This window comes from Trachypithecus francoisi, unplaced genomic scaffold, assembly GCF_009764315.1.
Source record: "Trachypithecus francoisi isolate TF-2019V2 unplaced genomic scaffold, Tfra_2.0 Lachesis_group2, whole genome shotgun sequence".
NCBI classification, from domain to species: domain Eukaryota; kingdom Metazoa; phylum Chordata; class Mammalia; order Primates; family Cercopithecidae; genus Trachypithecus; species Trachypithecus francoisi.
In genome coordinates, this window is record NW_022681465.1 from 52,739,278 (window position 1) to 52,766,538 (window position 27,261).

The 27,261-nt window shown below is 36.8% G+C and overlaps 1 protein-coding gene and 1 pseudogene across 4 annotated transcripts in view; both read right to left on the minus strand.

The window, feature by feature from the left end:
* The window catches only part of VCAN (versican), a 112,520-nt gene that overhangs the window by 31,349 nt on the left and 53,910 nt on the right, over positions 1-27,261 (minus strand). For 2 of the 3 annotated variants that reach the window (XM_033179207.1, XM_033179206.1), the window contains 3 exons: positions 9,153-14,417; positions 5,763-5,876; positions 3,337-3,450 (listed from right to left, as the gene is read on the minus strand). In XM_033179207.1, the coding sequence (XP_033035098.1) occupies positions 3,337-3,450; positions 5,763-5,876; positions 9,153-14,417 (5,493 nt within the window). The remainder of the gene's footprint in view (positions 1-3,336; positions 3,451-5,762; positions 5,877-9,152; positions 14,418-27,261) is intronic. The other variant, XM_033179208.1, reaches the window with a different exon arrangement.
* Positions 5,883-9,138, minus strand: LOC117064953 (annotated as a pseudogene). Its single transcript, XR_004429762.1, has one exon. The product of XR_004429762.1 is annotated as an uncharacterized LOC117064953 (transcript).

Sequence of the window (27,261 nt, forward strand, 5' to 3'; positions counted from 1 at the left end):
TCTCCTGCCTCAGCCTCCCTAGAAGCTGGGACTATAGGAATGCACCACCATGCCTGGCTAATTTTTGTATTTTTTGGTGGAGACGGGGTTTCACCATGTTGTCCAGGCTGGTCTTGAACACCTGACCTCAGGTGATCCACCTGCCTTGGCCTCCCAGAGTGCTGGGATTACAGGTGTGAGCTATTGCACCCAGCCCTTTTTGTCTTCTAAATAGTTTATCATTAAGTATTTTTCCTCCTAAACAAGAAAACCCAGATGATCACAAAATGTAATGAGTGACAACATCACTACTAACAATGCCAGTCTCAGTTAGCAGATGCATACATTCCTATCAGAACACAGGTCCAATAAACAGAGGCAGAGTTTCTGTTAAAACCAAACTGGGAGAATGTATTTATTTGTACTATCTAAATCATAGCTTCCCAATGATTATAAATACATCTGCAAAAACCACTTAGAGTGGTTTTTGTGTAAAAAAAATAAAGCCAACTATCCACATTGATTCACTTACTTTTTTTTTTTTTTTTTTTTTTGAGATGGAGTCTCCTTCTTGTCACCCAGGCTGGAGTGTGGTGGCATGACCTCTGCTCACTGCAACCTCTGCCTCCCAGGTTCAAGCTATTCTCCTGCCTCTGCTTCCTGATTAGCTGAGATTACAGGTGCTCGCCACCACACCCGGCTAATTTTTGTACTTTTAGTAGAGATGGGGTTTTGCCATGTTGGCCAGGCTGGTCTCGAACTTCTGACCTCAGGTGATCCACCCGCCTTGGCCTCCCGAAGTGCTGGGATTACAGACGTGAGCCACCATGCCTGGCCACTTAAATTTTATTATTCATGAATTCAACAAATATGTAATGAAGGATAATGTGTCAAGCTGCATCTCCCAGGATGCTATTCTGATAGGAGATATTATTCATAGAAATAGTCTATTTGTTTTCTCAACCTTACTTAAAAATTATGTGAAACACTTTTTATTTATTAAAAGGCAACACTTGTGGATGACATTTTCCTAAAAATCATTCAATGTATGGAAAGACATCTTATGCTTTAAAACTCCTATAAGTTTTAAAGAGGTTACAAAAAAATAGGTTGTTTCGATAGATTACAATACAAACCCAGATTTGTAGTGTGCACAGCTCCTGTTCAGGAACATAGAAGGTGAAAGTATCACAGACAATTTCACCAAAAAATGTATTCTTCCGATGCTGTACAGGTAATGTTTTCAACATCTCTGATATATAGCTGTCAAGTCCTAAGAAAGTGCCCATGCTCTATACTTCTCACTAGGCAAGCTGTATCACTGACTTTGGCTAGGGCAGTTTGTGCAGCCAGAACTGCCTCTCTACTGTTCCAATAGCCCTTTCTAGATTGTGTATCTGTAATTATTGCACTAAAATGTGTCCCCTATTTCAGAGTAACTGTGACTTGGGAAGTTACTAGTGCAGAGAACAGAAAACCTCAGCTGAAGGAACACCGACACAGTCATCACTGAACTTTGGATAGAAAATTGTTTAGACAACAAAGTTGCTGTTAATGAAGAAAACATTTGTTCTTAGGCAACCTGAAAAGAGGAGAAAAAAATCTTTCAGTATCCTGGCAATAAATCACAGGAGCACAGCTGCACTGCGTAAACAGACTGGGATCGATGTTTCTCAGCAAAGAATGTGCATGAAAATCAAACTTGCTTGAAAATAAAATAGAAAGTACCTGAAAGTTAGGTGGCACCAGAAACAAAATTAATCAACACTTTTTACTTTCAATATTCTTTTGAAAAGAAAGAAAAAAGGTCAACAGCACCAAAGTCCCTTCCAAAAATCTGTTACTACTCAATCCATCAGATAAACATATAAATAAAGGGTTTATCTTTGAGAGTTACTGTAGAAGTGTGAAGATATTCAGAGAAACTTGGGCTATAGAGTTAAGCCATTTAGGTTCACTTTTCCCACTGTATGATTTACTAGCTGTGTGACATTAAACACATCACTTTTTTTCCTCTGAGCCTTAATTTCTAGCCCATTTAATGCATAGAAATGTCACGCCAACCAAATGAAATGTTCCAGGATGCATTTGATAGTCTGTAAAGTATTACATTTTATTCTCTGCCAAGAGTTATGCTAAGTCACCAGGATCAGGGACTTTGTTTTGTTCGTATTTCTATCTCCAATGCCCAGAACGGTGCCTGGAAGACAGTAGGTGCCATGTTGAACAAATGATTTTTTGAATTGCTTTTTGTACTTGGAACTAACAGAAGCCAGAATCATGTTTAACATATTGCAATGTCTCAACTGTCTCAGGCTTTTGTTTTCTTCAACAAATGGCATCTTTCTAATGTTTTTACTTTAAGAAGAGGATCTTGCTTGGTCTATCTTTATATTCAAAACCTAAAACAAACAGATTCACCCTATGCAATAAAAAAAGAAAAAACCAACACCTAAAAATATAGCCATCATCCATCCACTTGGAATGGCAATTCAATACATGCTCCTTTTGGATTTGCATTCATTGCAGTGACGTCCAGATTAACACCATGAAGCAGAATGTGGGACCAGACCAATGTGCCTGAGTGTCTAATGCATTTTCAGTTTGTCTGGTGGAATGGAAGTTTGGCAGTGAACACTTTTATCAAAGCCAAACCACTGTACGAGTTTAAGTAGAGGAAATCGACATTCCAAAGTTGAGTGTGCTTAGCACGCAATCTGTTTCTTATTGATGGACCAAGAAATGCTCCCATTAACCACCCAAAATATACTCTCAGATTGGCCATAAAATGCAAATTACAGGGATCTTGAGATTCAAGCCATCATGAACATAGGGCTTTCTTTCATTCAGAAAAAGTCAACCTTTCTTTAGTAGGAAAATTTCCTGGTGAGCAGATTCACAATATCTTCTACTTAGCATGTGCCAAGGCAAATGTATTCTAACAACTATATCAACTCATTCTCCAGATATGATTGACTATGAAAAATAAATCCATTGAGTCTCAAGTGCTTAGAAGGAGAAAATAAAAACAGCTAGCATTGAATTCAGTACTCCTTCGTGCACGAGCCACAGTAAGGTCAGTGCTTAGCCTGTCCCCAAGAAAAATACATATGACAATATTTCTTCTATTGGCTGGATGTCTTTAAATTCAGCTCAGTGTGCCTGCCTGCAATTCCAGTCTATCAGCTAAACAACCATAATCAAGTCAACACTATGACTCAGATGTTTTGAGCTATCCATGAATAAGGAAACCTAAGGAAATGTGAATTTCCACTGCAGGAAAGAATATGCATTGAGGCCAAAATTGCTAAAACACATCAATAATGTTCACCACACAAATGTTGCAATAACTCTTACCTTGTTCACAAAGTGCACCAACATAACTTGGAAGGCAGAGGCACCTGAATGTGTTAAAACCATCAACACAAGTGGCTCCATTCCGACAGGGATTAGAGTGACACTCATCAAAATCTGAAACAAAATAGTAAAAGCTCACAAAATACTTTCAAAAAGTATCAAAGAATTCCATTTAGTGTGAGGTTGCAAGACAACATACAAGACAGCCAGTTAAATTTGAATTTCAGGTTTTAAAAAAGTACAATTTTTTAGCATAAGTATGTCCATGCTATATTTAAGGCAAACCTATACTATCAAGTTATTCCTTTTTTACTTGAAACTCAAATATAAGTGGCCATCCTGAATTTTTATTTCCTAAATTTAGCAACCCTAAGAAAATGTCGAAGGTATTCAGAGTAGGCTCACTGTCTCCATTGCTACTAAATGAATCAGATAAGCCCCAAAACTAATGAAGAATCAACACCCCCAGCCTTCCCACCTCCAATCATGGCTCATTCTCTGATTACCTCGCACATGGAATACTCAAAATATCTAACTGGCCTCACCATCCCTGGGCCCTTTCCTCTCCAATATATCCATCACTCTGCTAAATGTCATCTTTTTTAAACACAGTCATGATAATTTTATTCCTTTACTTCCAAACATTCCATGGATCCCAATTGCCCAGGGCAGCAGTCTTCAAGGTGAGCTCCCTGGACCACAGCATCAGCATTACCTAACAATGTTAAAAATCCACATTTCCAATTCTACCCCAAATCTACTGAATCATGTACTTTGAGGTGGAGACAACAATCTGTTGTACCAGCCCTCTGATGCATGCTAAGGTCTCAGAATCACTTGACTAGAGTGTGAAGTAACACTATTCGGTATCCTGAACTCAGGACCTTCTTAGACCGTCAGGGCTTTCTAGACCCAACCTGCTTTCTGGTACTGTCTCCCAATATGTCTCTCTCTCCCAAACCCCTAAGTAGGCATACCTGGATCCAGGCCGTCATTCAAATGCTTTCTGTAGTTTTTGGCCTCTGTGCTTTTGTTTGTTGTGTCCATATCTGCCTCCACCACCTGTCAAATCTTCCCAACTTTAAAATCTATGTCAAATAAAATCTTTCTACACAGATTCTAATCTTTCTACATATGATCTCCCCTGATGAAATGAGTGACTTTATTTCCATAGCATTTTGCAATTACACTAAAAGTTTAATGTTTAAGAATATTTTTAAATGAATAAACAAAGCAAGTTAAATTTTTCAGTCATATAATGTATTCTTACCAAAGAAATGGTCTTAGTAATGATGCTATTATATACTAATAATACCAAACACGTTTATGGTGCTTGCTGAGTGCCAGACACTTTGTCACCCAGCCTGGAGTGCAGTAGCATAAACACGGCTCACTGCAGCCTCGACCTTCTGGGCTCAATCTGTCTTTCCACCTCAGCCTCCCAAGTAGCTGGGACTACAGGCACGGTTAATTTTTTTTTTTTTTTCAGAGGTGGTGTTCTGCCATGTTGCTCAGGCTGGTCTCGAACTTCTAGGATCAAGCGATTCGCCCACCCCGCCCTCCCAAACTGCTGGGGTTATGGGCTTGAACCACCGCCCTGGCCTCGGTGACTTTTTTTTTTTTTAAGTACTCTTTTAATATGAATGTTGGGATTGTATCCCAATATTTATGTATAATTTAAAGTGTTATTGGTGAACTTTCTTTACTCAACCATTGTAAGCAAATCAAGCAAACCTTCATGATATCTCTAAAAGGAACATCTGGACAACATATTTCATCATTCTTTTCTCAGAAGTGAGGTCTATATGTAGCCAAATCAACACTGGTGCCTTTTTTTTTCTTTAAAGAGAAGGATGCCTAAATAAGAATATGTAAGGGTCAATTATATTCGTTGGAACCAAAAGAGAGGCAGGAAACAGCAATTGCACAGCTTCCTGAGGCAGAGGCATGTTGGGCTGGTTCCTGGGAGTCAGGGAAGGGTCTTTCCCATTCCAGATGACAAGAAAAAGTTATCCGAAAACTAAGGACTAAGCTCTCTAATTTTTATTATTTTCCTAATTTTTAAGTCTAGCTTTCTAAAAAGATTTTTATACTGAAATTGATTTTTATTTATATGCAGATTTGGAGGATAGATGTACAGTTTTGTTAATATTTATGCATCTTTATATTTGTAAATTCTACCTGTAAAAAACACAAAAAGACTCAGCAGGCCTCACTGAGTCTTGGGTGTGTTAACAGAATTCACTGAACATCTGTACCCATTTTCCAGCCCTAGTTAATTACCCTCAGATTTTTAACTTAATTTAACATATAATTAATCTACACATGGGTTTCTCTGAAATCTCTGATTGATTCGACAACATAAATTCTCCCCCAATATATCTTCTGTGAAAGAACTGCACCCTTTCAGTCAAGTACCATCTTACCAAGTTCACACTGGTCTCCACTGTATCCTGGCACACAGGTGCATACATAGGAAGTTTCAGTAGGATAACAGGTGCCTCCGTTAAGGCACGGGTTCATTTTGCAACGATCAGGTCCTACCGTATTCAGGAAAGTAAGAAAAGCAATTAGGCCCATCTCTAATGTTTCAGTGTATTTTAGCATAAAATGCCCCATATTGCTACCATATTATAGGCTTTACCATAGCAATTTAGAGTTACTACATATAAAAATTAACATTAACTTTACTCTCTGGAGTGTTTCTTGGCATTATAACTAATTGTTACAAATTGCATCTATTCATTTCTGGGATTCAATCATGATTACTCTTACATGATATTTTTTGTATTGCATCTGGCAACTAATATATTCTACTGCAGATTTAGTTGGCATGATAATGGCAATTGATTTTAGTCAAAAATGATTACACATATGTGCACAGTGAATGGAAAATGTATTCTTTTAAATGGGGTTAGTTCATGTGAAATGGCTGGATACACAGAACATGCATTCTTTTTAGCAGGTTGGCTTGTTATCATCATTTGAATTATTATTGCCTTTTACCACTTAATGCTCAGAAACTGTTTTTCTTCGAAAGTGTGCACTGAAGTCTCTTCTGCTACATTAATATGCTTTTTCCAAAAACACGTTCCAAATGTACTCCTTTAAACTATACTTGAAGAAAAGCAACACATGGATTAAACTCTACTGTAGAAAAACAAACCCAAATACAAAAACCTCACCTAAAATGAAACACCAAGTTTTTATTATAATTTTCTTATTAAAATACAAATAAAACTGACACTCCTGGGAGATAAATATGAAGGTTGAAGACATAAATTTATGAGGACAAACAGTTTAAATATGTTTTCTAAGTGTAAATACTTTTATACCACTTGAAGCATATATTTTACACTGCAATATTGCTTGGGTAAGTGTATTTTCATTGAGTTTATACTTATTCTTTGTATATTGTTTCAGAATTGCTTACATTTCCAAATGTTCAAAGATCCAAATGAGAGTTGAAAGTTTTACAAAATAATTGAAATAAACTAGATTATCTATGGAATACACCCATATTTTCAAGAATCTTAAGTCCTGAAACCCTGAAATAATTACACATAAAAGAAGAAAGATGTCTAACTTCTTATGAAACATTAGCTTAAAGAATATTAGGATAAACAAGGTACTGCTATAAAAGATAATTGAGGCTTCCCCACACCAGAAAGTCAAACTCAAATTCTGACTGTTAAGTAAATTCTGGATGAATATAAACCTGGATAGGTACTCTTTCCCATGTTTGGGATTCACATTAAAATTAGGTTAATTCAGATGAGTACATCAACTTCTCCACAAACTCCCCCGAATTTTCTAAGACACTTTTTCCTGTAGTTCCAAAACTGTTTGAAATCTCCCTAACACTTTTAGCTTTCTGGATCTGAAAGTACAAGTACGCTGCCAGGACGACAAGGCTGCAGTGAACACACGCCATAGCCACATGCTGCCCTTTGTGCTGAATCCAAATGACACTATGTGAAAGTGCTTTAATCAGACTGTGGTGTGCCACACAAATGTGAAGAAGTACTATTACCATTCCCACCACTGACACTAGACACCATGCTGAGACTATGAGACAAGGACTCAATGAGTCTTTCTGTGAACTGGAAGTCGTTCCAGTTAAAAGGAAACTTCTGTTTTTATGAATGTTATTCTCCTCTAAACAGTTCATATCAACCTCTGAAAGCTGAATCTGCAACAGATAGACCAGGTAATCCCATATGAGTTTACTGAATGAAGCTAAAGAGACCATTTGTTTTGCAATGAAGACGCAAACTATAATTCTTGGTAAATATTGCAAACTGGATAATTGGTACATATTTCTCATTCGTCAAACTTAACTCTGTATGTACCTACTTAACTCTGTATGTACCTAATTATTACCAGTTAGTTTTATAGCATATTTTTAACAAACTGAAGTATATTGACCTAAATTAAAAAACGATAAGTATTAGCCAAATTACTAGATTATCATTTACAGATTAAACACAGTGATAACAAAAACCCAATGTCAACTACCTTTGATCAATTTTCCTCAAAATATTTCAAGCCATTTATTAAACATTGTACTTTCTGACTATTTTACTCTTTCTGAAGCACATCAAAATAAAGCATTGGTGGCACAAAAGGTAACATTGATATGATCAGAAGAATAATTTTAATGATAGTCATGGCATGAAACATATTAATTAAAATAAAACATATATTTTCAACCAAGACAGACATTAAAGTACGGATTTCTTTTCTCTTTTTCCAGGGAGCAGCTAGCTGGTGATGTCTATTTGTGGATTCCACTGACATTGTTAATTTAAATAATAACATTCTGGGAAAACATCAATAGAACTGATTTCTTAACATTCTCAGGCTAGATTAAGACGAAAATAAATTCTACAAAGTAAATATTCCAAGATTCCTGGTTCATATATTATTTAATATCAATTGTTTATTTTTATACTATACTGAAACCAGCAAAGAGCAGTGAAAGGACTATGGACTTTAGAGTAGAGCTAAGCTGGGTTCAAATCTTACTTTTACCACAAGGTGGCTGTGCCACCTTGGGCAAGTTACTGAACCTCTCTGAATCTTCACCTCTTACCCTTTCACATAGGTCTTATGCAGCCTTTTTGTGACAATCAGAAGAGACGGTTTATATGAATCAGTATCAAATTCATGCTTTCCATACATTCAGTAAATAAACAGAAAACTTCTCTCAATAGGCAATATGTTTATATAATAAATGACTACTCACTACTGGTAGGCACTGTGTTTGATACATTATGTAAACTGTCTTAAACAAGGACATGGCATACAAGTATGAGCTGATATTGATACTGCACAAACTCTGAAATAGTTATTAGAGCTATTTACTACTCTCAAATGTTAAAGGCCTGGCAGATTTTGATACTGCACCAATAGCATCCATCAATGGGGGGAGGTTTAAAAATAGGACTTTTTATCTACTTTTAAACCTAAGATGTATAACTATGAGACATATGACAAAGCAATGCTCTAGTTGTGAGTAAAAACAAATTGAGTTTTTATAACATTAATAATTTCATATTTTCCATGTTGTAATTGTATATTATTTCTAAAATCCAGTAAAATACAAAGTCTACTTTAACGTCCAAAACTAATCTATACTTACTGTTATTTCATCTCATTATGAACTCAATACTGTGGCCTGGCCTGCTGTTATGTGAATAATATGAAACTCTCCATTGATTTAATATCACAATAAAAATTATATACATATAAATATTAGCACCAAGGGACTGTTTCCAGGTTTGGAAACAGATTTATCAATGTTGTGATCTTACCTGGTAAATAGATTGCCGTGCCTTCCACTGACTCTTCATTAATGCCAATCAGGAAATCTGTTTCATTAGAAGTTTCCAGAAGGGAAAATGGTGGTGTTGCAACCTCAGTATTAAATTCCACCGGGCTTACAGTTGCCTGATTATTGGAATCAACAATTCTCGCTGCCACTTGCTGTTCTGATGCTGCTACTGTGGAATCCTGTCCTCTGATTAAAGCTGCTTGAGTTTCAGGATTTATTTCTGGAGAAGAAGAAAGCGTGGGCCTCTCAGAAGTCTGTGGACTCAGCCAAGGCACCACACCTGCCTCGACCCCATAAGTGGCAGAAGCAGAAGTAGAGTGTGGCCACTGTGTAGCACCTTCTAATTTAATTTCATTGGCAGTTGTAATAACAGTTCCAGCTTCGGGTGTTTTAATGGTGGAAAACATCTTGATTGCTTCTCCAGAAACTTGACCATCGGTTTTGTTTTGGAAATCTTGGAGAATCTCAGTTCCTTCCACAGCAATAAGTTCTGTGGGAGAAGCTTCCGTTTCTTCTAATAACTCAGGCTTACCATGATCTTCTGAAGGTTCTAATTTTGTGTCAGGAGATGAAGAGGGAGGCTCAGTTATGTGAAGGTATTCCTCACTTGATGGTTTGAAAGTCGCTTCAATATTTACATGAATTTCCTTAAAAGAATCCTCTGGAGACATTACAGACGAGCCGACATCTATTCCTGGCAGAGCACTGGGCTGGGGGATCTCTGTGTGTCCAGAGGCTTCACTGCCTGAGTAGATAGTGAGTGGAGATGAAGGTGTCTGAGAAGACAACTTTGCAAATGTTGAAACTGCTAATGTTGTATCCGTGTAATATGGGGCATTGGATCCTTCCATCACATGAGGCACCTCTGTTAAACTCTCATCCACAAGGTGGGTAGTAGCAATACTTAGATAGGGAGTATGATCTACTAATGCCTCCTCGACTCCTGAAGAGAATTCTGGCTGAAAAGAAGGACCTGCATGTTTTTTATCTTCATACTCCTCCTGGGTCCTTTCAAATTGGCCCAATGTTGGTATTATTTCACTTTGGTCTGCAATAGCTTGACCATCAGACAAGGTACTTGATTCAAACATGTCATCCAGGGCTTTTGCTTCAGCTTTTATTTCTTCAGTCTCTGGAATAACTGTGGCAGACTTACGAGGAATTTGCAGAGATGTTGCCGTGGGAAGTAAAATGTCTAGTTCTGTTTCTGTGCTAGGAGCAGGGATCCCAGTTGTGAAGTTAAAGTCCATGTGATCTAGTTGGCTTCTATCTTCATAAGTCATTGATTCATCATGTGTTGCCTGAGTGTAGCTAGCCAGAAGAACATCACCAGAGCCTTCAAATGTTTCCTCCGTTAAAGAAAGGTTGACAGCTGCCTCATAAGTCTCTTGAACTTGAGTGCTGTCATCATTACTTTCATCATTACTGTCATGTGGTTCTGATGGTACCTCTGGATCTATATCTGTTTGCATTCCAAGAATATCTTCATATACAGGTTTAGTATGATCAATATCTATGATAGTATTTTTATCTGATGTCAGCTCAGGTAGAATTTCAAGGATGGTACTCTCTGTAATTGTCAATATTAAATCCTTGTCCTCTTTGTCCAGGTCTATAATAATATTTTCGGTGGGTTTTTTTCTGTTAGGTTTTAAGGTGGAATCCTCGAATTCCCTGAAATGGTCTTGGAAACTACCGTCTGTGGACCTCTCATATGACACTGTATTTGACAGTGTGCTAGTTGGATCAGGGGAGCTTTTGTTCTGCTCTGAATGAAGAGGCAGCATCACTGAAACTGTTGGGAATCCATCAGCAGTAACAGCTTTAGTGCTTGGCACCTCAGGATGTTTTTCCAGGGACCCATCAGAAACAAACGTGGTGCTGCTTTCTTGTCTGGTTGCCTGAGTAGTTGCAGAAGTGTGAAATGAATCAACAATATCCACTTCTCCAGATCCTTCTGCAGAAGGTTCATAAAACATATCAGATGGTTTTGGTGCTGATGTAACAAATTCTTTGGCCATTTCAAACCCATAAGCTCTAGCCAGAAAATCAGTGGATGAGGTTGTTGTTTCGTTAATTTCTGCTGTTGAAGAATTCTTGTTAGAGTCTTGTTCAGTTATGGTTTGCAGTCTACTAGTCTGGATTTCTTCTGCCCATCTGAGAGTCTGATTTTGTGGATGTCCGATGTTCATGGAGAAAGGGAGAGGTGCCACCGTGGGTCCTTCTGCTCCAGTGTCACTTAAAGTTTCTATTAAGGTTGTGCTGGTTACTGACTCATTACCTTCAAAGGTGTCTGTTTGAGACACGAGTGGTCCAACTTCTTTTACCACATTTTCCATTCTGTTAGAGTCTTCAGTTTTGTCACTTGAGGTACTTTCCACTTGAGAACTGTGGGGATAGAATGTGTTCCTGATCTGTTCCACTTCAGTAAAATTCACTGACTTTGTTGGTAGAGTAGTTAAAACTTCTTCTCCTGATCCCAGTCCAGAGAATAAGAGCTCAGTATCTGACTCTTGAATTGTTGGTCTCATGCCTTTGGGAAAATGTTTTGTACTTTCTTCCTCTTTGATTGGTGAATCTGTGACTACATGTTCAGCTGGTATAGATTCAGTCACTAAGGCAGTAACTAAGAAAAAATGTGACTTTTCAGTAGCTTCAGGGAGAGTTGTATAAGATTCCATGCCATTTGCAACTGGATCTGGAGTAGACATGTTAGCTAAAGAAGTGCCTTCCTCCTCCATTTCTTTATCATCGCTGTAAGTTTTCTTTGTTGTTAGTACAGAATAACCTGTGGCTTTGAGTTCAGTTTCAGTAAATGTCTGTGAATCAAAGATTGTTTGTTCTGTTGCAGGAGAGTTTTGGGGGGATTCAAAAGACTTTTCTTCTTGAATTTGTTCCTCTGATGTTGTTTCACTTTCAATTTCTTGTCTTTCAGGGTTGGCTTCTTGCCTAGACCATAATTTGGCTGGCTCCATAGTTTGGGGAAAGTTTGTTGAAATTGTGCCACTGACCTTTACTTCCTCCTTTTCTACTGGAGCTTTCGTACCTTCCACTTCTGCTGTTGGTAAAATGGTGGTTCTTCTATCAATTTCATTGACAGTATCCACTTCTCCCAATCCTTCGTCAATAATGGAGGAAGCTGTACCAGAAAACTTTCCCACAGCACTGGGAAGCACTGGATCAACAGAGCTGCTGACTGTGGCCAGTTGCTCACCTGAGCCCTCAGCTGAGGATGTAAACTCTTCCCAGGGGAAGGCTGAAGTGCTGACCATGGTGCTACTGGGTCCTTCTGAGTCAGATATGTGACTGATGTGAACTGAAGTAGGTACTGTAGATGGTGACATCTGGGTATCCCTAAATGCTGCATCTCCAGAACCTTCCATCATTACTGTTTCTTCTTTTGCTATGGGATGAGACATTGTTGAGTATTCTTTAAAGTCACCACTGAAATCCTCCTCCAAAGGAAAACCTGTAGAAAAGCCCCTTATTTCTGCCCCATGATTTGGTTCTCCTAATCGCTCTGAAATCAATATTTCCCTGGATGTTTGGCTTATATTTTCAGCAACTTCTCTGTCCATTACTGTACTCATAACCAGTCCTGTTGGCTCAGTGGAGAATGTAGTTTCCACATGCGGAGACAAAGTGCCAGCTGCTTCCTTTTTGGCTTGAATTTCATACTCTAAATTTAATGAAAATGAAGAAACAGTGGTGGTTTCTGGGTCAGCAGCAGCTTCTCCAGAGCCCTGCTCCATAAAGAAAGAGGCAGGACTACCTGGGAGAGTGGTCACCCCTTCCTGAATGCCAGGTTGATGGATACTGCTGTGCTCAGTGGTCTGTGCCTCCAAATTTTCTAATGTATTTGTTTCTGTAAAGACAAGAGTAGAATCTGTCATTTCCCTTTCAGACTGTGTTGGTGTTGTCAAGGACATAAAACTTTTCCTGGTACTTGAATCACTAGATGCAACTATATTTGAACTTTCTAATTCAGAGGGTAAAATTAATTGATCCGATCTCTGTGTAGGTGAATATACCTCAACTGTGGAAGCCGTACCTGTAGTTCCCTCCTCCTCCTTCCTTTTCTCTTCCTCAACAGAGGTACTAGAAATCCACTCAGAAGCGTCTGTTTCACTTACAAACTTGGTAGGCACCACTTTTGCAGAAGGATGCTCAGAAACTGAATAAATGGTGGTTGCAGGAACTTCAAAAAAGCTTTCTGTGATTATCCTGCTAGTGTCTAAAGTAATGAGTGTATCAGTAGTATTTCTCTGTGATAGATCAGTTACCATGGTGAACATTGTATTTTCATCTTCTTCTGCTTCTCCAGAGCCTTCTGTAATTGGAATTGAAGAACTCCCTGAGAGCTCTACAACTTGTCTAGGAGTTGCTTCTACCCAGCTTTCTTTGGTAGACAACAGATCATCTGGCCAAGGATTTCCTATTAGGGTAACTGCTTTTTCCTCTGAAACATATGCTGATACAGAGCTTGGAACTACAGTAGGAGTGTATGTGACAGAATTACTTTTTTCTACCTCTTCACCAAATGTTACTTCTGTAGGCCTTGCAAAGGTTATTTTCTGAGATTCTTGGTCAATGGCAATCTCTCCTGAAGACTCTTCAGGAAACAGAGATATGGGTTCAATATGTTCATGTGCCTGATGACCAACTTCAGTATCTCTCTCTGTGACTGATTCTGTCCCCTTTATGGCTGTTCCACTTTCAAATTCCTCATGGAATGGGACTGTGGGGAAAACATCAGGCTCACCACCTGAAAAATGTTCTGATGTTTCAGGGTAAGTCTCAGGCTTCCATGTAATTTCAAGAGATTCAGTTGTTTCTGTAGATCCATTAGGTTGCACAGCAGTAGACAATTCCGTTTCGGCTATTACAAATGGACGAGTATCACTTTCAGAGCTGTCCGAGAAATTTTGAGAAGGTGCAACACTTTCAAACTGGCCACGCCTAGCTTCTGCAGCTTCTGGGTCCTTGGGCACAGTGGTAACTAGATGCTTCCCATTTATGTACTGCACAGATGGCGTGGTTGTCACATCAGTAGCATTTGCACACTCTTCTTCTTCTTCTTCATTTTCTTCACTGTGGTATAGGTCTATTTCAATTATGTCAGGGAATTCAGGTAAAATTTCAGCCATTAGATCATGCACTGGATCTGTTTCTTCACTACAAGGTTCATCTTCTTTAGATTCTGAATCTATTGGATGACCAATTACACTCAAATCACTCATTCGACCTGAAAAAAACAGAGTTTTCACAATACTTAAATAGAAAATTTGGCAGTATATGACAGAAGAAATTGATAGCAAGGCTGGTCACACTCACACACACAAAGAAGGATTCAAATCTTTTCATAATTAAGTGCAATCACCCTCTTATATGGTTCTCAGTCTTCAAATTTGCTGTTTTTGTATTAACAATAAGAAAAATGAATTCAATTTAACATTATTAAAACAGGTTATAAAGACTCATCAACACATTTAAGAAAATGACATAGTCCTTAAAATGAAGCAAGGAATCACATATACAATGCAATCTTGAAGTGCAGGAATTCATCTTTGTGTGAACTGCAAAAAGAGTAAAATTAAGACTATTTCATATAAAAACAATTTAAAAATTAAAAATCAAGGCCATATCATATAGAAGTAATTACTTTTTCTATAGATCTATTTCTATATACGATCTATATAGAAAAAGTAATTGTCCTTTATGTAAGGGAATATTTATACACTCTCTATTCAATAAGAAAATGAGAAGAGATTCCTTCTGGCCCCTTTATAATCTGTTCTAGAGCACATTGTTTTATAGAAAAACAAGAGAGCATTATTTATAGCCCTTTCATATTGCAATGGCATCCTCTACCCACTGTGGCACTGAGACAAGAGCTTAACCACATCCCATGCACAAGAGTGGGAAGCTCTGAACAGGAGGGCTCTGTTGGAAATAGCTCACTGAAAGGACCAGAAAGAGCCTTCCACACCTGTAGACCTTTATCCTTCATGGGATGTGACCCAGATTAGGTCAATTTTAGTTCTTTTTTTTAAACATCTTCTCTGAAGAAAGTTCAGGACTCCTATCTAAATATTCCACCTAGCATTCTTCGAAAAGCACATGTCATCAGAATATTTCCTAGATTGTAAATTGCCATATGGTACCAACCACTAAGCTCAATGGCCTTTTCTGCTATCAGAAATACATCAGCAAAGCTCCTTGTCTTGGGCATTAGGAAAGAGGAAATTCTGAGGCCTCATGATCGAGGCATTCAACTGTCCCAGGACAGGGTCCTGTCACTGCAGCTGCCTTACTTTTAGTGACAAGGCAGTATGAAAATGTGCCTGTGGATGTACTGATCCATAAAGAAGACAAAGAATTCCACACTGCTCACCACCTTGCCCACAGGAATAATACTGCAGAATTCATTTTCAAACTATCCCCAATCCATAACACACATGCATAGGCTGAACCTGAGAAGTGTTGAGGAGAATCCATTATGACAGAGCCAACCCTGCTTCCCACCCTATCATCTAAAGGGGAGAAAACAACTGTTTTCTCCTGAATTGCTCCTGTTGCAAAAAGCTATTTCCTTCTATGTATAGAAGCAACAATATCTAGCATTTGCTGTTCCATCAGAGAAAAGAAAACCCTACTGAAGAGGAATCAGTGTTGCTTATATGCTAATCTATTTTATGAATCAAGACAAATATAGAAGTGTAGGAACTACTAAGACAAATTCCACAGAAGTTCCGTGAATTTTTTTTTAAATTAAAAACCCAGACAATAAGACTTTTATGTAATCAGAAGACATATACATTTATCCCTTTTATTCTAATAGAAACAAGAAAGAAAACTCTCTTTTGTATCCCACCACATCTTCACTAAATTATTTCACTAAAATACTTCTGTGTAGGACTGGGTTATTCCTACCCTAACTAAACACCCTTCCTATTGAACTTTTACACACTACAGTTCATTTCTTATCTCTCTATTCCATTCCATTCTATACATTCAGCTTTTTAACTACACAAGCTACAGCACATGGATATTCAAATGAATGAGAAAATATTTCTGCCACAAAGAGAAGTGAGATAAATATATAACTCTAGTATATTATAAAAACATAAAATGAATACAGATTACTTCTGACACAGATGTTGCAATTATTAGCAATTGCCAAGCGCAGGGAAATGATTAAATGCCTTGTCATTTTAAAAAAATATAATTAAAAAGACTAGGTTTCTTCAATATTAGGTCACTAAAGTTGTTACTCTGATCTTATATATAGTATCCATGGTGTATATGTTTTAAAATAGGACACCATAAAATATTGAGATGATAACATCCTCTTAATACAGTTTGCATTGAAGGTAAACTTTATGCTATGAAAAAAGAATGTGAAGAAAATGTTTAAACTATATGAGAGGCAGTATTTAAAATGCCTTCTGTACTAAAGAATCTCTTGAAATATTCACATCGATAATTTTTATCTAAGCCAGGAGTCTCTCATTGCTAAAACTATTTGAATATAGTTGAATTAAGCCAGACTCAGTTAAACTATTCAGTACGATTTCATGGGATTTAACTGGAGTTTAAAAATGTGCATATCTTAAACTGCTCATACTATCATTTCACATACAAACAACCCTTTTATTTTGCTTCATTAGACTTAAATAAAACTAGAATTCATGATTAAGAAATATTAGACACAGATACACTAAATTCTTACTTACCCTGTTTGGTGACACCAAAACTTTCATTTAAATACAGAAAAAAGATTTTAAGTAAGAAATATGGGTCAGTGTCAAGCATATAAAGAACCTCTATCATATTTTATACCCTTTTGTAAATAATGAAGTTAAAAGGAGCCATTCAGCCAGGTTTCTCCAGCCAAACACAAGGATAAATAAGGAAATATCTGATCAGTATTGTATATTTACAAACTCCTAGGCCAAGAATAGAGTAAAAACCCTCATTCCTATTATAGATTTACTTGAGTTTCTAAGTAAATTCTTTACTTTAAAAAAATAAGACTGATACAAACATATCTCATGATCTTCTTATTGGGTAATTACAGATGGAAGTTCTGTCAAGTATGTTTGTGGCTCTAAAAAAAAGTGGGGTGGAGAAAAGCAGAGAGAGAAGACACAAAAGTATGCCAACATGTCACATGTCAGTATGGTAAGAAACTGATGGATGGTCATAATGCTCACTGAAATGTTTTATTTGTTTGTTTGTTTTGTTTTTCCAGGAAAGAAAATAAAGAAGAACTCTAATTGTAAATCAGAACTATACAATAATTTAGCTAACCATCAACTCATATTAAGAATACTTAATTCTACTAAAGACTATGGCATTCACTTTACAGTTTCTGATTTTTAGCTCCAATTAACAAAGTATAGTATTCTTTCAGTTCATATTCTACTCAGAGCAAGAACTCTAACACTTCCAATTGCTCATAGATCTATAAGGACTTCCTTGCCATTTTAGACTATCATACCAGAATTTCGCGCCAAAAACCCAACTGTCTGATGTAGTAAATCCCATTTTCCAATCTAAATAAATATGATAATGTTTCAATCACAGCAGTACAAGCATATCAGAGACAGAATCTTTGCATACATTGCACAAACACAGCATTGCTTCATATTGGTTTTTGCATACAAAATGAAATTCACTACAACCACAACCATGCATGACCTGAATGTATATCTCTTCAGGTGCTAATTGATTTCTCAGAATCTACTAAGTGCCTGTTATATATGAGACCCTAGGGCAAACTCTCTCTTGTCAACTTCAGAGAGACCCAAGTGTACTTTCCAAGTCTCTCCTTGCCCCCTTCTTCTCTCTCTCTCTCTGAAACAAACGTTCCCGCCAGTAAGTTAGAGAACTGGCCTTACTACACTCTTTTCCCCTATTTTAATGGGAAACTTTCTGAATGTACTTATTGCAAATGTACCAATCATTGAATTTAGATTAGGATTCCTTTCTCCACCCACCTCGCAACTATTTGGTCTGATTTGCCTTCGAAATGGTAGAAAACAGAAATGTATTATGCAGTTTCATCTTACGTTTCTCATCAGGAAGCTGGCAGCACATCAAAATAAATTAAGTAATTAAGAAGAAAATCTACATATAAATAAATAATATGCTCATTTAATAAGTATGATAGAAATTTTCTTTTTCTAAAATAAACTCTATTGTGTATTTGAGGTTTACAATATGATGTTATGGGATATATAGATGATAAAAGGAAGCAGATTAACATATATACCATCTTTTTGTGAGAAGAGCAACTGAAATTTACTTATTTAACAAAATCCCTCATACAATACAATTTTATTAACTACAGTCTTAATGTCGTATATTAGATCCCTAGAAAAAAAATTGTCTACTAAATGGGAATTCTTTAATTTCAAAAAATATGCAAAATGGGCGTTGAAATTTTTTTTTTCCTTTTTCTGAAAGTAATAGTCTCACAATTAAGCAACTATTATTATTCTTTAAATAAGTCGTGACAACTTGCAAATGGTTTTATTGAATTTTTCTTTTAGACACGGTGTTGATCTGTCGCCCAGGCTGGAGTGCAGGAGTACCATTACAGACAGCCTCAAACTCTTGTGTTTGAGCAATCCTCCTGCCTCAGCCTCCCAAAGTGCTGGGATTACAGGTGTGTACCACTGCACCTGGCTGGATTTCTTAATATCAGTTTGAAGGAGAGAGAAATGTTAATTACCTAGGGCTTTAAAGTTAAAATTTTCTGCTGACATTTCTTATACATACAATCTAAATTTTATTCTGTCAGTATAGTTTATTTCTTCCCATACTTTTAACATCTCATAGCAGAGAGAGGTGGGGTATAGAACCTATCTACTATTAATATATGCAGATAAATTTTTCCCTGCCCTGTCACCCAAATGTCTGTCACTAACCCCTTGCATCTTACCAAATCCTACTTGCCCCCTTAGTTTATTCTTCCTCTGAAATTACCTCTTCATCCCCATTTCCTGTCACCACCTCCACCCACCACACACGTTATTAGAGAATCTCAACAGAGATTATTGTAAACCAGAAACGTTTCTTTGTGGTGTATAGTAAGGGGGTGGAGGGTACACCTGTGCTATTGTGAGAGAAGGTATCTCATTCCGAAATGGTGATCTGCTCTATTTTGCAGGAACAGAGCAAGCCAATGGTGTAATTGACATTCCAAGCTCTTAGATGAAGCTCTTAGTCTTATAAAAGACTGCTCTATTCTAGAATTTTACTCAAAAAGCAATATAACTTTTATTTGGATTTCAAGAGTCAAACCACAGAACTCTACAGAGTGTATGCATAATCTTTTCTATGTTTATATGAATGTATTTTAACAGCTTGACTTGAATATACCAGTACCATGGTTAATAGGCTTTTTTAATGACATTTCACACAAAGCTTTATTGCTAGCTGACCTCAAATTATTCACCAAGTATTTTTAAGTACTTCATAAGAAAGTTTTGTAGACAGAGCACAAGTCTTCCAGTCATACTGTTACCAGACACAAAACATAGTTGCTAAGATGCATAGGCAGCTGGTTAAAGTTCACATTCTCTTTGGGGAATTTTACAATTTAAGTTTAAGAGTTTTTAATTAAATGTAAATGTATACCAATCTACTCAGCAGAGATATATTAGGATCACATTTCTTTATTAAAATGAATTTTATTTTAATGTGTAACAAAAAGATGTTGTTTTCTTATTTAAAAAATACAATAGACAACCATCCCGAAGTGCAGCATAGTGAAAATGATGATTATACTATATTCCAATATACTCTCCAGAAAAATACATTACCTTTTCCCTTTCCCATCTTCGAAAAAACAAAACCTCCAGAAACCTACTATAGGAAGCACATGGCCAAAGTTAGTAAACTACCCTTGTGAGACACCAGGGAGACTGTACTACAGGGTAAAAAGATAAAATCACTAAAAGCCAGTCATGGTACTTACTGTGTACTGGTTATACATGTGTATAAGCAAGTTTGGGTATAACACAGTGACGCCGTGTATTTCATAGACATAGATACTGAAATACAATCAAACTTTTCCTCTCACTCCAGAGATTCCTTTTTTCTAGTTTAAAATCTCCTTGTTAAGACTTACATTATTTATGGAGAATCAAAAGCTGGATACATTACCCAATCATTCTAGCAGTTACTTAGAAGGTCCACCAGAATTTAGTTTCCTCCAAAGGATCAAATCACTCTTAAAAAATAATTATATCCATCTTCTTGTCAATGGATGTGTGTTTCCCTCCTGATTCATACTCAAAAGGTCTAAATACTGGCACTCTCTCTCTAAGGAATACCATTTTTAATGTAATCAATGATTTCTCAGATGTCCACATGATGCCCCAGGATGAAGGAATATTTTCATATTTTATATCACCTCAATTAGGTTGTAAAAAATTCAAAATACTTCAATAGAAATGAGAAAATAGTTTCTACTAAAACATATCACTACTCCCTCGTCCATCCCACTCCCACCAACCTAGGCCCCATTCTTGGAACCATTCTCTTAACGAAGCCACTTAATAACTAACATTCTTGTATATGAAACACTGGCCTCAATGAAAAGTAATGTTATACAGTTTCTAAACTGACAAAAACAGGAAATGTCTTTTTTAAAGCATAAATTTTTCAGCTTTACCTCATTAAAATGGAACCTCAGCAAGCATTTCTTTTTCCTTTTCTTTTATTCCTATTGCTCCTCTCACCAGGCACGTCTCTCCCCTTAGCTACGCCCCTCACCCACCAAAAAAGTTCTGAACACTGTCTGGACCTGTGAATACATTTTTTATTCATTGCACAAATGAACGATCTAAGAGCTATTAAGAAAGAAGAATGTAATCCCTGTGTAGAGAACTGGGGGTTTCCTTGACAACAACAAAAAGACAGCAGGGAATGTCCATCCATTCTATAAATATGCAAGAAGCTAGGCCCAATACCTGGGGAAATGTATCGAGAATTTGTAAAATGATTTTTATGAGAAAAAAGTTAAATTGGTAGTTATCAAAATCATAAGCCCAACTTTCACACCTGAAAAAAAGCAAAAAGCTACTAAATTCTACTCTTAGGTCCTATAGAGCCAATACTACATTTAAATTTTAAATAAGGGCTGCAGCTGCTTCTGATTTGCACCCAAAATGGCACCACTCAAAAAAACACAACCTATGTCGGGTTCAAATTTTAAGAAGTTATTTCAGTCAAGCAGACACTAAAGTACAATTATACTTGGCTCCTTGTGGCATAAATGATCTTGAATTTTAAGATCATTTGGCTTTTATCTATTTAGTACAAAACAGCCTATATTTTCCTGTACTTAGAAGTTGGAAATGAAATAATTTTTAAAGCCCATAGGGGATTAATTTGTACTAAGTCATTACTATGTATCAGGCATTGTGCTTGGTGCTTTCTAGTCACTGAAGGAGTATTAAATGTGTGAAATACCTGTCACAGCGACTTGCATGTGGCAATCACTCTGAGATCCCCTTCTTTAAGCAATGTGGTGAGGTTGTAGTATTATTATAAATTTTTAATTATGTAACCACTGAGGCCTGTGCAGGTTAAGTAATTTATACAAGACCAAACAGACTGTAAATAGAGTTATCTTTCAATAGCCAAGGGGGATTGGTTCTAGGACCCCCAAGGATACCAAAATCTATGGTATTCAAGTCCTTTCTATAGAATGACACGGTATTTGCAGGAATCCTACACATACATTCATATACATACACTTTAAATTGTCTCTAAATTACTTATAATACCTAATACAATGTAAATGCTGTATAGTTATTATAGTGTGTTGGGGTTTGATTTGTGTTATTTTTTATTGTTGTATTGTTCTTTGTTATTGTGGTGGCTTTTTTTTTTTTTTCAAATATTCTCTATCCATGTTTGGTCAAATCAGAGGATGCAGAATTGTGGATACAGAGTGGCTCCTGTACCAATGTTGACAGTGAACCCAGGTCTCTTTCCAAAGGCTCTTTCTACCACATTAACTGCCTCTTCCATGTATCCTACAAAACAAACTAACTACATCTCCATGTTGGTTCAGAATATTAACTAGAATCTACTTCAAAAAAATCCAGTTTTACTGTAGTTAGTATATTGCCATTATTTGACTGTTAAATAAATTAGAAAAAATGTATCTGTATATTATCTGTATGTGTGTGTGTGTGTGTGTGTGTGTGTGTGTCTTTGTTTCATAAACCCTGTGATTTGGAGAAAGAGTATATGTCAAAGTTTAGGAAATATCATTCCATATAGTAATAGCCGTTTTACCATGTTAAAAATTCTGACAGAAAAACTGAGAAATCCCTGGGTCCACATTGCACGTAAGCAAAGGAGAGACTGACTCCAGATTCCCTAACTTAGAGCACCTGCTCTATAATCCTACTGATTCAGTATTCACTTGAATTGAGATGTTATAAACCTTTAAATCACCTTTTAGAGAGTGTAAGCACTTTTTACAAAGTAGTTTTATGCCATTTAACTTTGTAAGTGTGTAATTCTGAACCATGATACTTCATGGGAATATATTCTGAAAAGGTAAATGTACTTAACCCACAGAACATGCTGTCGTATCAAAATGTATGAATCACTGAAGCTCAGAAAAGTGTGAGAACACTCCTTCCTCAAGAAGCTGGGAGAATACCTCTGGTTTCCAGAAACTGTACTAGTTTCTGCGTGAAGCCTATGAAGGTACTCAGCTTTTGAAGCAGGCCATGTCAAATAGTGCTGGGATGACATGGCCTCCTTCAGAAGCTGTTTAGAAGCTCTATTTAGAAAAACAGCTGTTTATACTTGGGGCTCCTTAACCCCACTGGTGAGCCTAAGTTGGGAAGCAATTGGCTAATAACTGGCCTCTCATAATTGGATTGTAATCTATCCCTCCAACAGAGACTGGCATAAGTCTCCTCCTTCTCATGAAATAATCTGTAACTTCCTGCCATTATTGATTCCTTCCTTTTCTGACCTCACCTATCATTCACAATCGGTCATACCATACTACCTACTGTGTAACTATATGTTTTAGTATGACAATTGTATTTGACTGTGTTACTGTTAACTGGCCAATACGCACTTAAAGGCCTTAGGAGCACAGTCTATGGTTTATGTTTCTTTTATGACCACCTTTAATATCTGTCGAAGGACTAGACATGCTATAGCTTTACCTGAAGGTGATTTGATTGACTGTGCTCTGCTAGAAGATGGTGCATGGGTCTCTCTCAAGGTAACTGCCAATAAATGCTAAGTGGTATTTGTTTTAGATAATGTCCCTACCTCAGTGGTAGCTTTGATAATGGCAAATTGTAACTGTAAGTGCCACTTTCAGAATAGGCATTGTTTCATTTTAGGAAGAAGATAAAGTTCCTTTTGGTTATCAAAGTAACACCTTTTATTGTTAAACCTTAACCTTTGAAGAAAACGCTTTCAATTACTTAACTTTTTTCTCAAGGTTAGTGGGTTAGTAAAACTACTCAAAGAAGTGTTAAAATATTGAGATTCTATATGTGTGTGTTTATATGTGCATCTATTTGTTATATATACAAAATATTTCACCTCAAAGGACTTTTTTAAAAGGTACTCTTTGGTCTATAGTACAGTGTTAAGCTCACTGATAATTTAGAATCATTACGGTCATTTTATTTTCTTAACACTACAGAAAGGAAAGGAAGACAAACATTCTCTTCCCTTTTATTTGACTAATAGAAGAGGAACTCGATTCTTTTCTAGACAAGGGACAGTCCGTGAGAGATGGGGGAAACCTTCCTAATTCTCTACAGAAAAAATGTGCTTCTCTGGCAGAAAGCCACAGTTGGAGCTCAGGAAAAGGAACCATGGAAGTGTGCAGGCACCAGACCGATCCACTTTCAGAGATGTGCTCCAAAATTCTACAGGAAAGAAGCTGCCCAGAACTGCAGAATAACATACTACCAATTTCAGCACGCGCTTTCCTTGCTATGTCAGGTATCTGAATAGCATGCATAGTGCCCCATATTAGCAGCAACCAAATCTATATTATATACTCTTAACAAACCACTAGAATGCCAATGAGAAACCAGTCTTCCCAGAGTTTGCTCTTTCAGGAATTGATAGACAAGGCAGTACCTAAGCGATTGGGCAGGGGGTGGTTGTTTTCTCAGAGCTCATCAGGGGAGAGAATCACTTTATAGCAACAATGCTCCAAAGAGGGCCAGGGCTGCTAGACCCAATGCCAAGAATGTCAGACTCAGTGTACCTTCGTTTGCCTATCTGCTTTCCCTAGTTGTCTCACAAATTATCTTTGAGGTTTAGACATGATAATATACAGAAAAAGTCGTCTGAAAGTATTAAACCCGAAGTGTGAATTTGACGATGACTTAGTTTTGCACATACATGTGAGACTCTGACATACCATTATATATTATCTTGATGACATATAGGCATCAATAAGCTTGAAACAATATTTGTTTAGTGTGTTTTATTCAGCACCATGCATAGTGCTATTCAAAGGTAAATGTTAAATGTGTATCATTATAATGAGATAAAGATATAGATAATCAGACCAATTTTTGAAACATTTTTACTTTTAATAACTTAATTCTCTCAGGAATGAGTCACTGTTTTTGCTTTATTTTGAATTGTCTAGATATCATTCTTTTTCTAGCTGTGTTCTGAGGTACATGTTATTTTAGAAACCACCACAGGAGATGAGGAGGAGGTCCCAAGGAAGTGAGGCTCCCGATGTCCCCCTAAAACATTAACCAACACAGCTACTCTTTTGTCTGTTCAAGATACAGGGGCTCTCGATAACATTTTGTTTGAAGAAAGGACCTGGATCTTATAATAACAAATCAGAAAATAATTTGTCTATAATTAAAACTTTCCATAAAATTCTATAAAAATAGGAAATACGTGATTTAAAAAAATTATATGAGACTATCTTAAATAAACATTACCTTTTAAAAAGTGATGACTTGGCTAGGTGCAGTGGCTCACGCCTGTAATCCCAACACTTTGGGAGGCTGAGGCAGGTGGATCACGAGGTCAGGAGTTCAAGACCAGCCAGGCCAAGATGGTGAAACCCTGTCTCTACTAAAAATACAAAAATTCACCAGGCATGGTGGTGGTCACCTGTAATCCCAGCTACTTGGGAGGCTGAGGCAGGAGAATCGCTTGAACCCAGGAGGCAGAGATTGCAGTGAGCCAAGATCACCCCACTGTACTCCAGCCTGGGTGACAGAGCAAGACTCCATCTCAAAAAAAAAAAAAAAAAAAAGTGATGACTCTGCAATCAATGATGTAAATATTGGTATCTGCCCAGATGTCTCCTGCCCTCAGAGCCAATGTTCCTTGTTCTTTATCCTCTCCATAACACCATATTTAGACAATGTCTTTAGCTTTTTGTATATTTCTCAAAATCTAAGTAGTCTTTAATAGCATTACACTAATAATTTTACCAACATCTTAATCTTTCCATCATTTAATTTAATATTGCTTTGCATCTGCACACATACATTTAGGAAGATATAAGTTATAAAACCAGTAGGAAAAAGAACACCTAACAAGACAGCATCAACCTGGCCTGACACATAGTAAGTAGCATATATGAATTTGTTTGTTAAAAAAGGTAATAAGCTGCCTATTTTAAGGTTATAACTATGAGCATTTGCATAATAACGTTGGTATTTAATATCCATACATTTCTAAATTATTCTTTGATTTAAAAATACCTGTTTGTCAGTTTTTAAAAACATTCGCAGTTCTGTTCCACTACCTTGTGACATTTTAGATGATTTAGAGGAGTGCTCTTTAAAAAAGAAAGTCTAGAGTTAAAGAAACTCTTCCTACACCTTCAAATTCTGGCCTTCATGCATGTTCACAAAGAAAGCCTTTCAATAATTTTTCAAAATGCAGGTGTGCAAATTACTTCTGAAATAGACAGGAGTAAAGTTTTCAGTATCCCCTGAAACACTGTTAAACACACCCCATAGCATTTTTCAGCTCATAAAACTTTTATGAGCTGAAAAGTTCCTTCAGATTTTTTTAACTGCTAACTACAGTTGCCCTCTAGCAACAGCACCGTAAGTTGCTATTAAGATCCATTTGAGCAAGTATAACATAAGTGTGTCCTGAGTAGCATGTTTTGTTTCATAGTAGTTAAAAAAAAAAAAAAAAAGATTTATATGACTCGCTGAGTGCAGCAAAAAATTATTGAATGCCTGGGTTTAGAATAGCATGGGTGGTATTTTTGCTTACTTGGATATATAGTATATATAAAGGTATATTCTATTCCTGTGAATAGATTTATACAAGTTCACACACGCACCAAGGACTTTCCAGTCTGGAAAACGGTGCCTTGATACATAAAAAGGTTAGTTCTCCAGGCACATATGCACTTTTCCTTATTAAGGTATACACCTGCCTTGAAACTCATTAATTGAACATCTGCTTTAGGATTTTCCCTTGCCAAAGCTCAAAATGTTGGAGGATAAAATTTCTCATAGAAAATAAATAATATTAGTATAGGTGAGCAGTTAGAGGTGAGTAAACTTCATTGTCTTATGAAGACAATAAACAATGCTTTTAGTTAAGAAGAACAGCATATACAGAACACATAAAAATACAGATGATGACAGGTAGGTACGTAGGTAGGTAGGTAGGTAGGTAGGTAGGTAGATACATAATTATTCCACAGATACATCCCCTCCCCTGTACACATAGACACACACTCTCACATTAGAATTCTGCCTGACGGAAGTAACCAAGTATTGCACAGTTTTCTGACCCATTATTATTATACAAAACAAAATTAATTTGAAGGTGGATTATAGTCCCACATTTTAGAAGCAGAAGTAAGGAGAAGAAACACCTATATATGTCTCCCAGGTCTAGCTGAATCAAGTCCACAATTCGCTTATAAATATACACCTTTGTAATAAATTGTTTCAGGTTTAGCTTACTCAGACCCTCCATTTCCAGTAACCATTTATAACTTAGTTCTTTTTTTCTGATGACTGCCAATTCTTTCAGAGAGATCAAGTTTCACTTTTTCCATTTTGTAATTT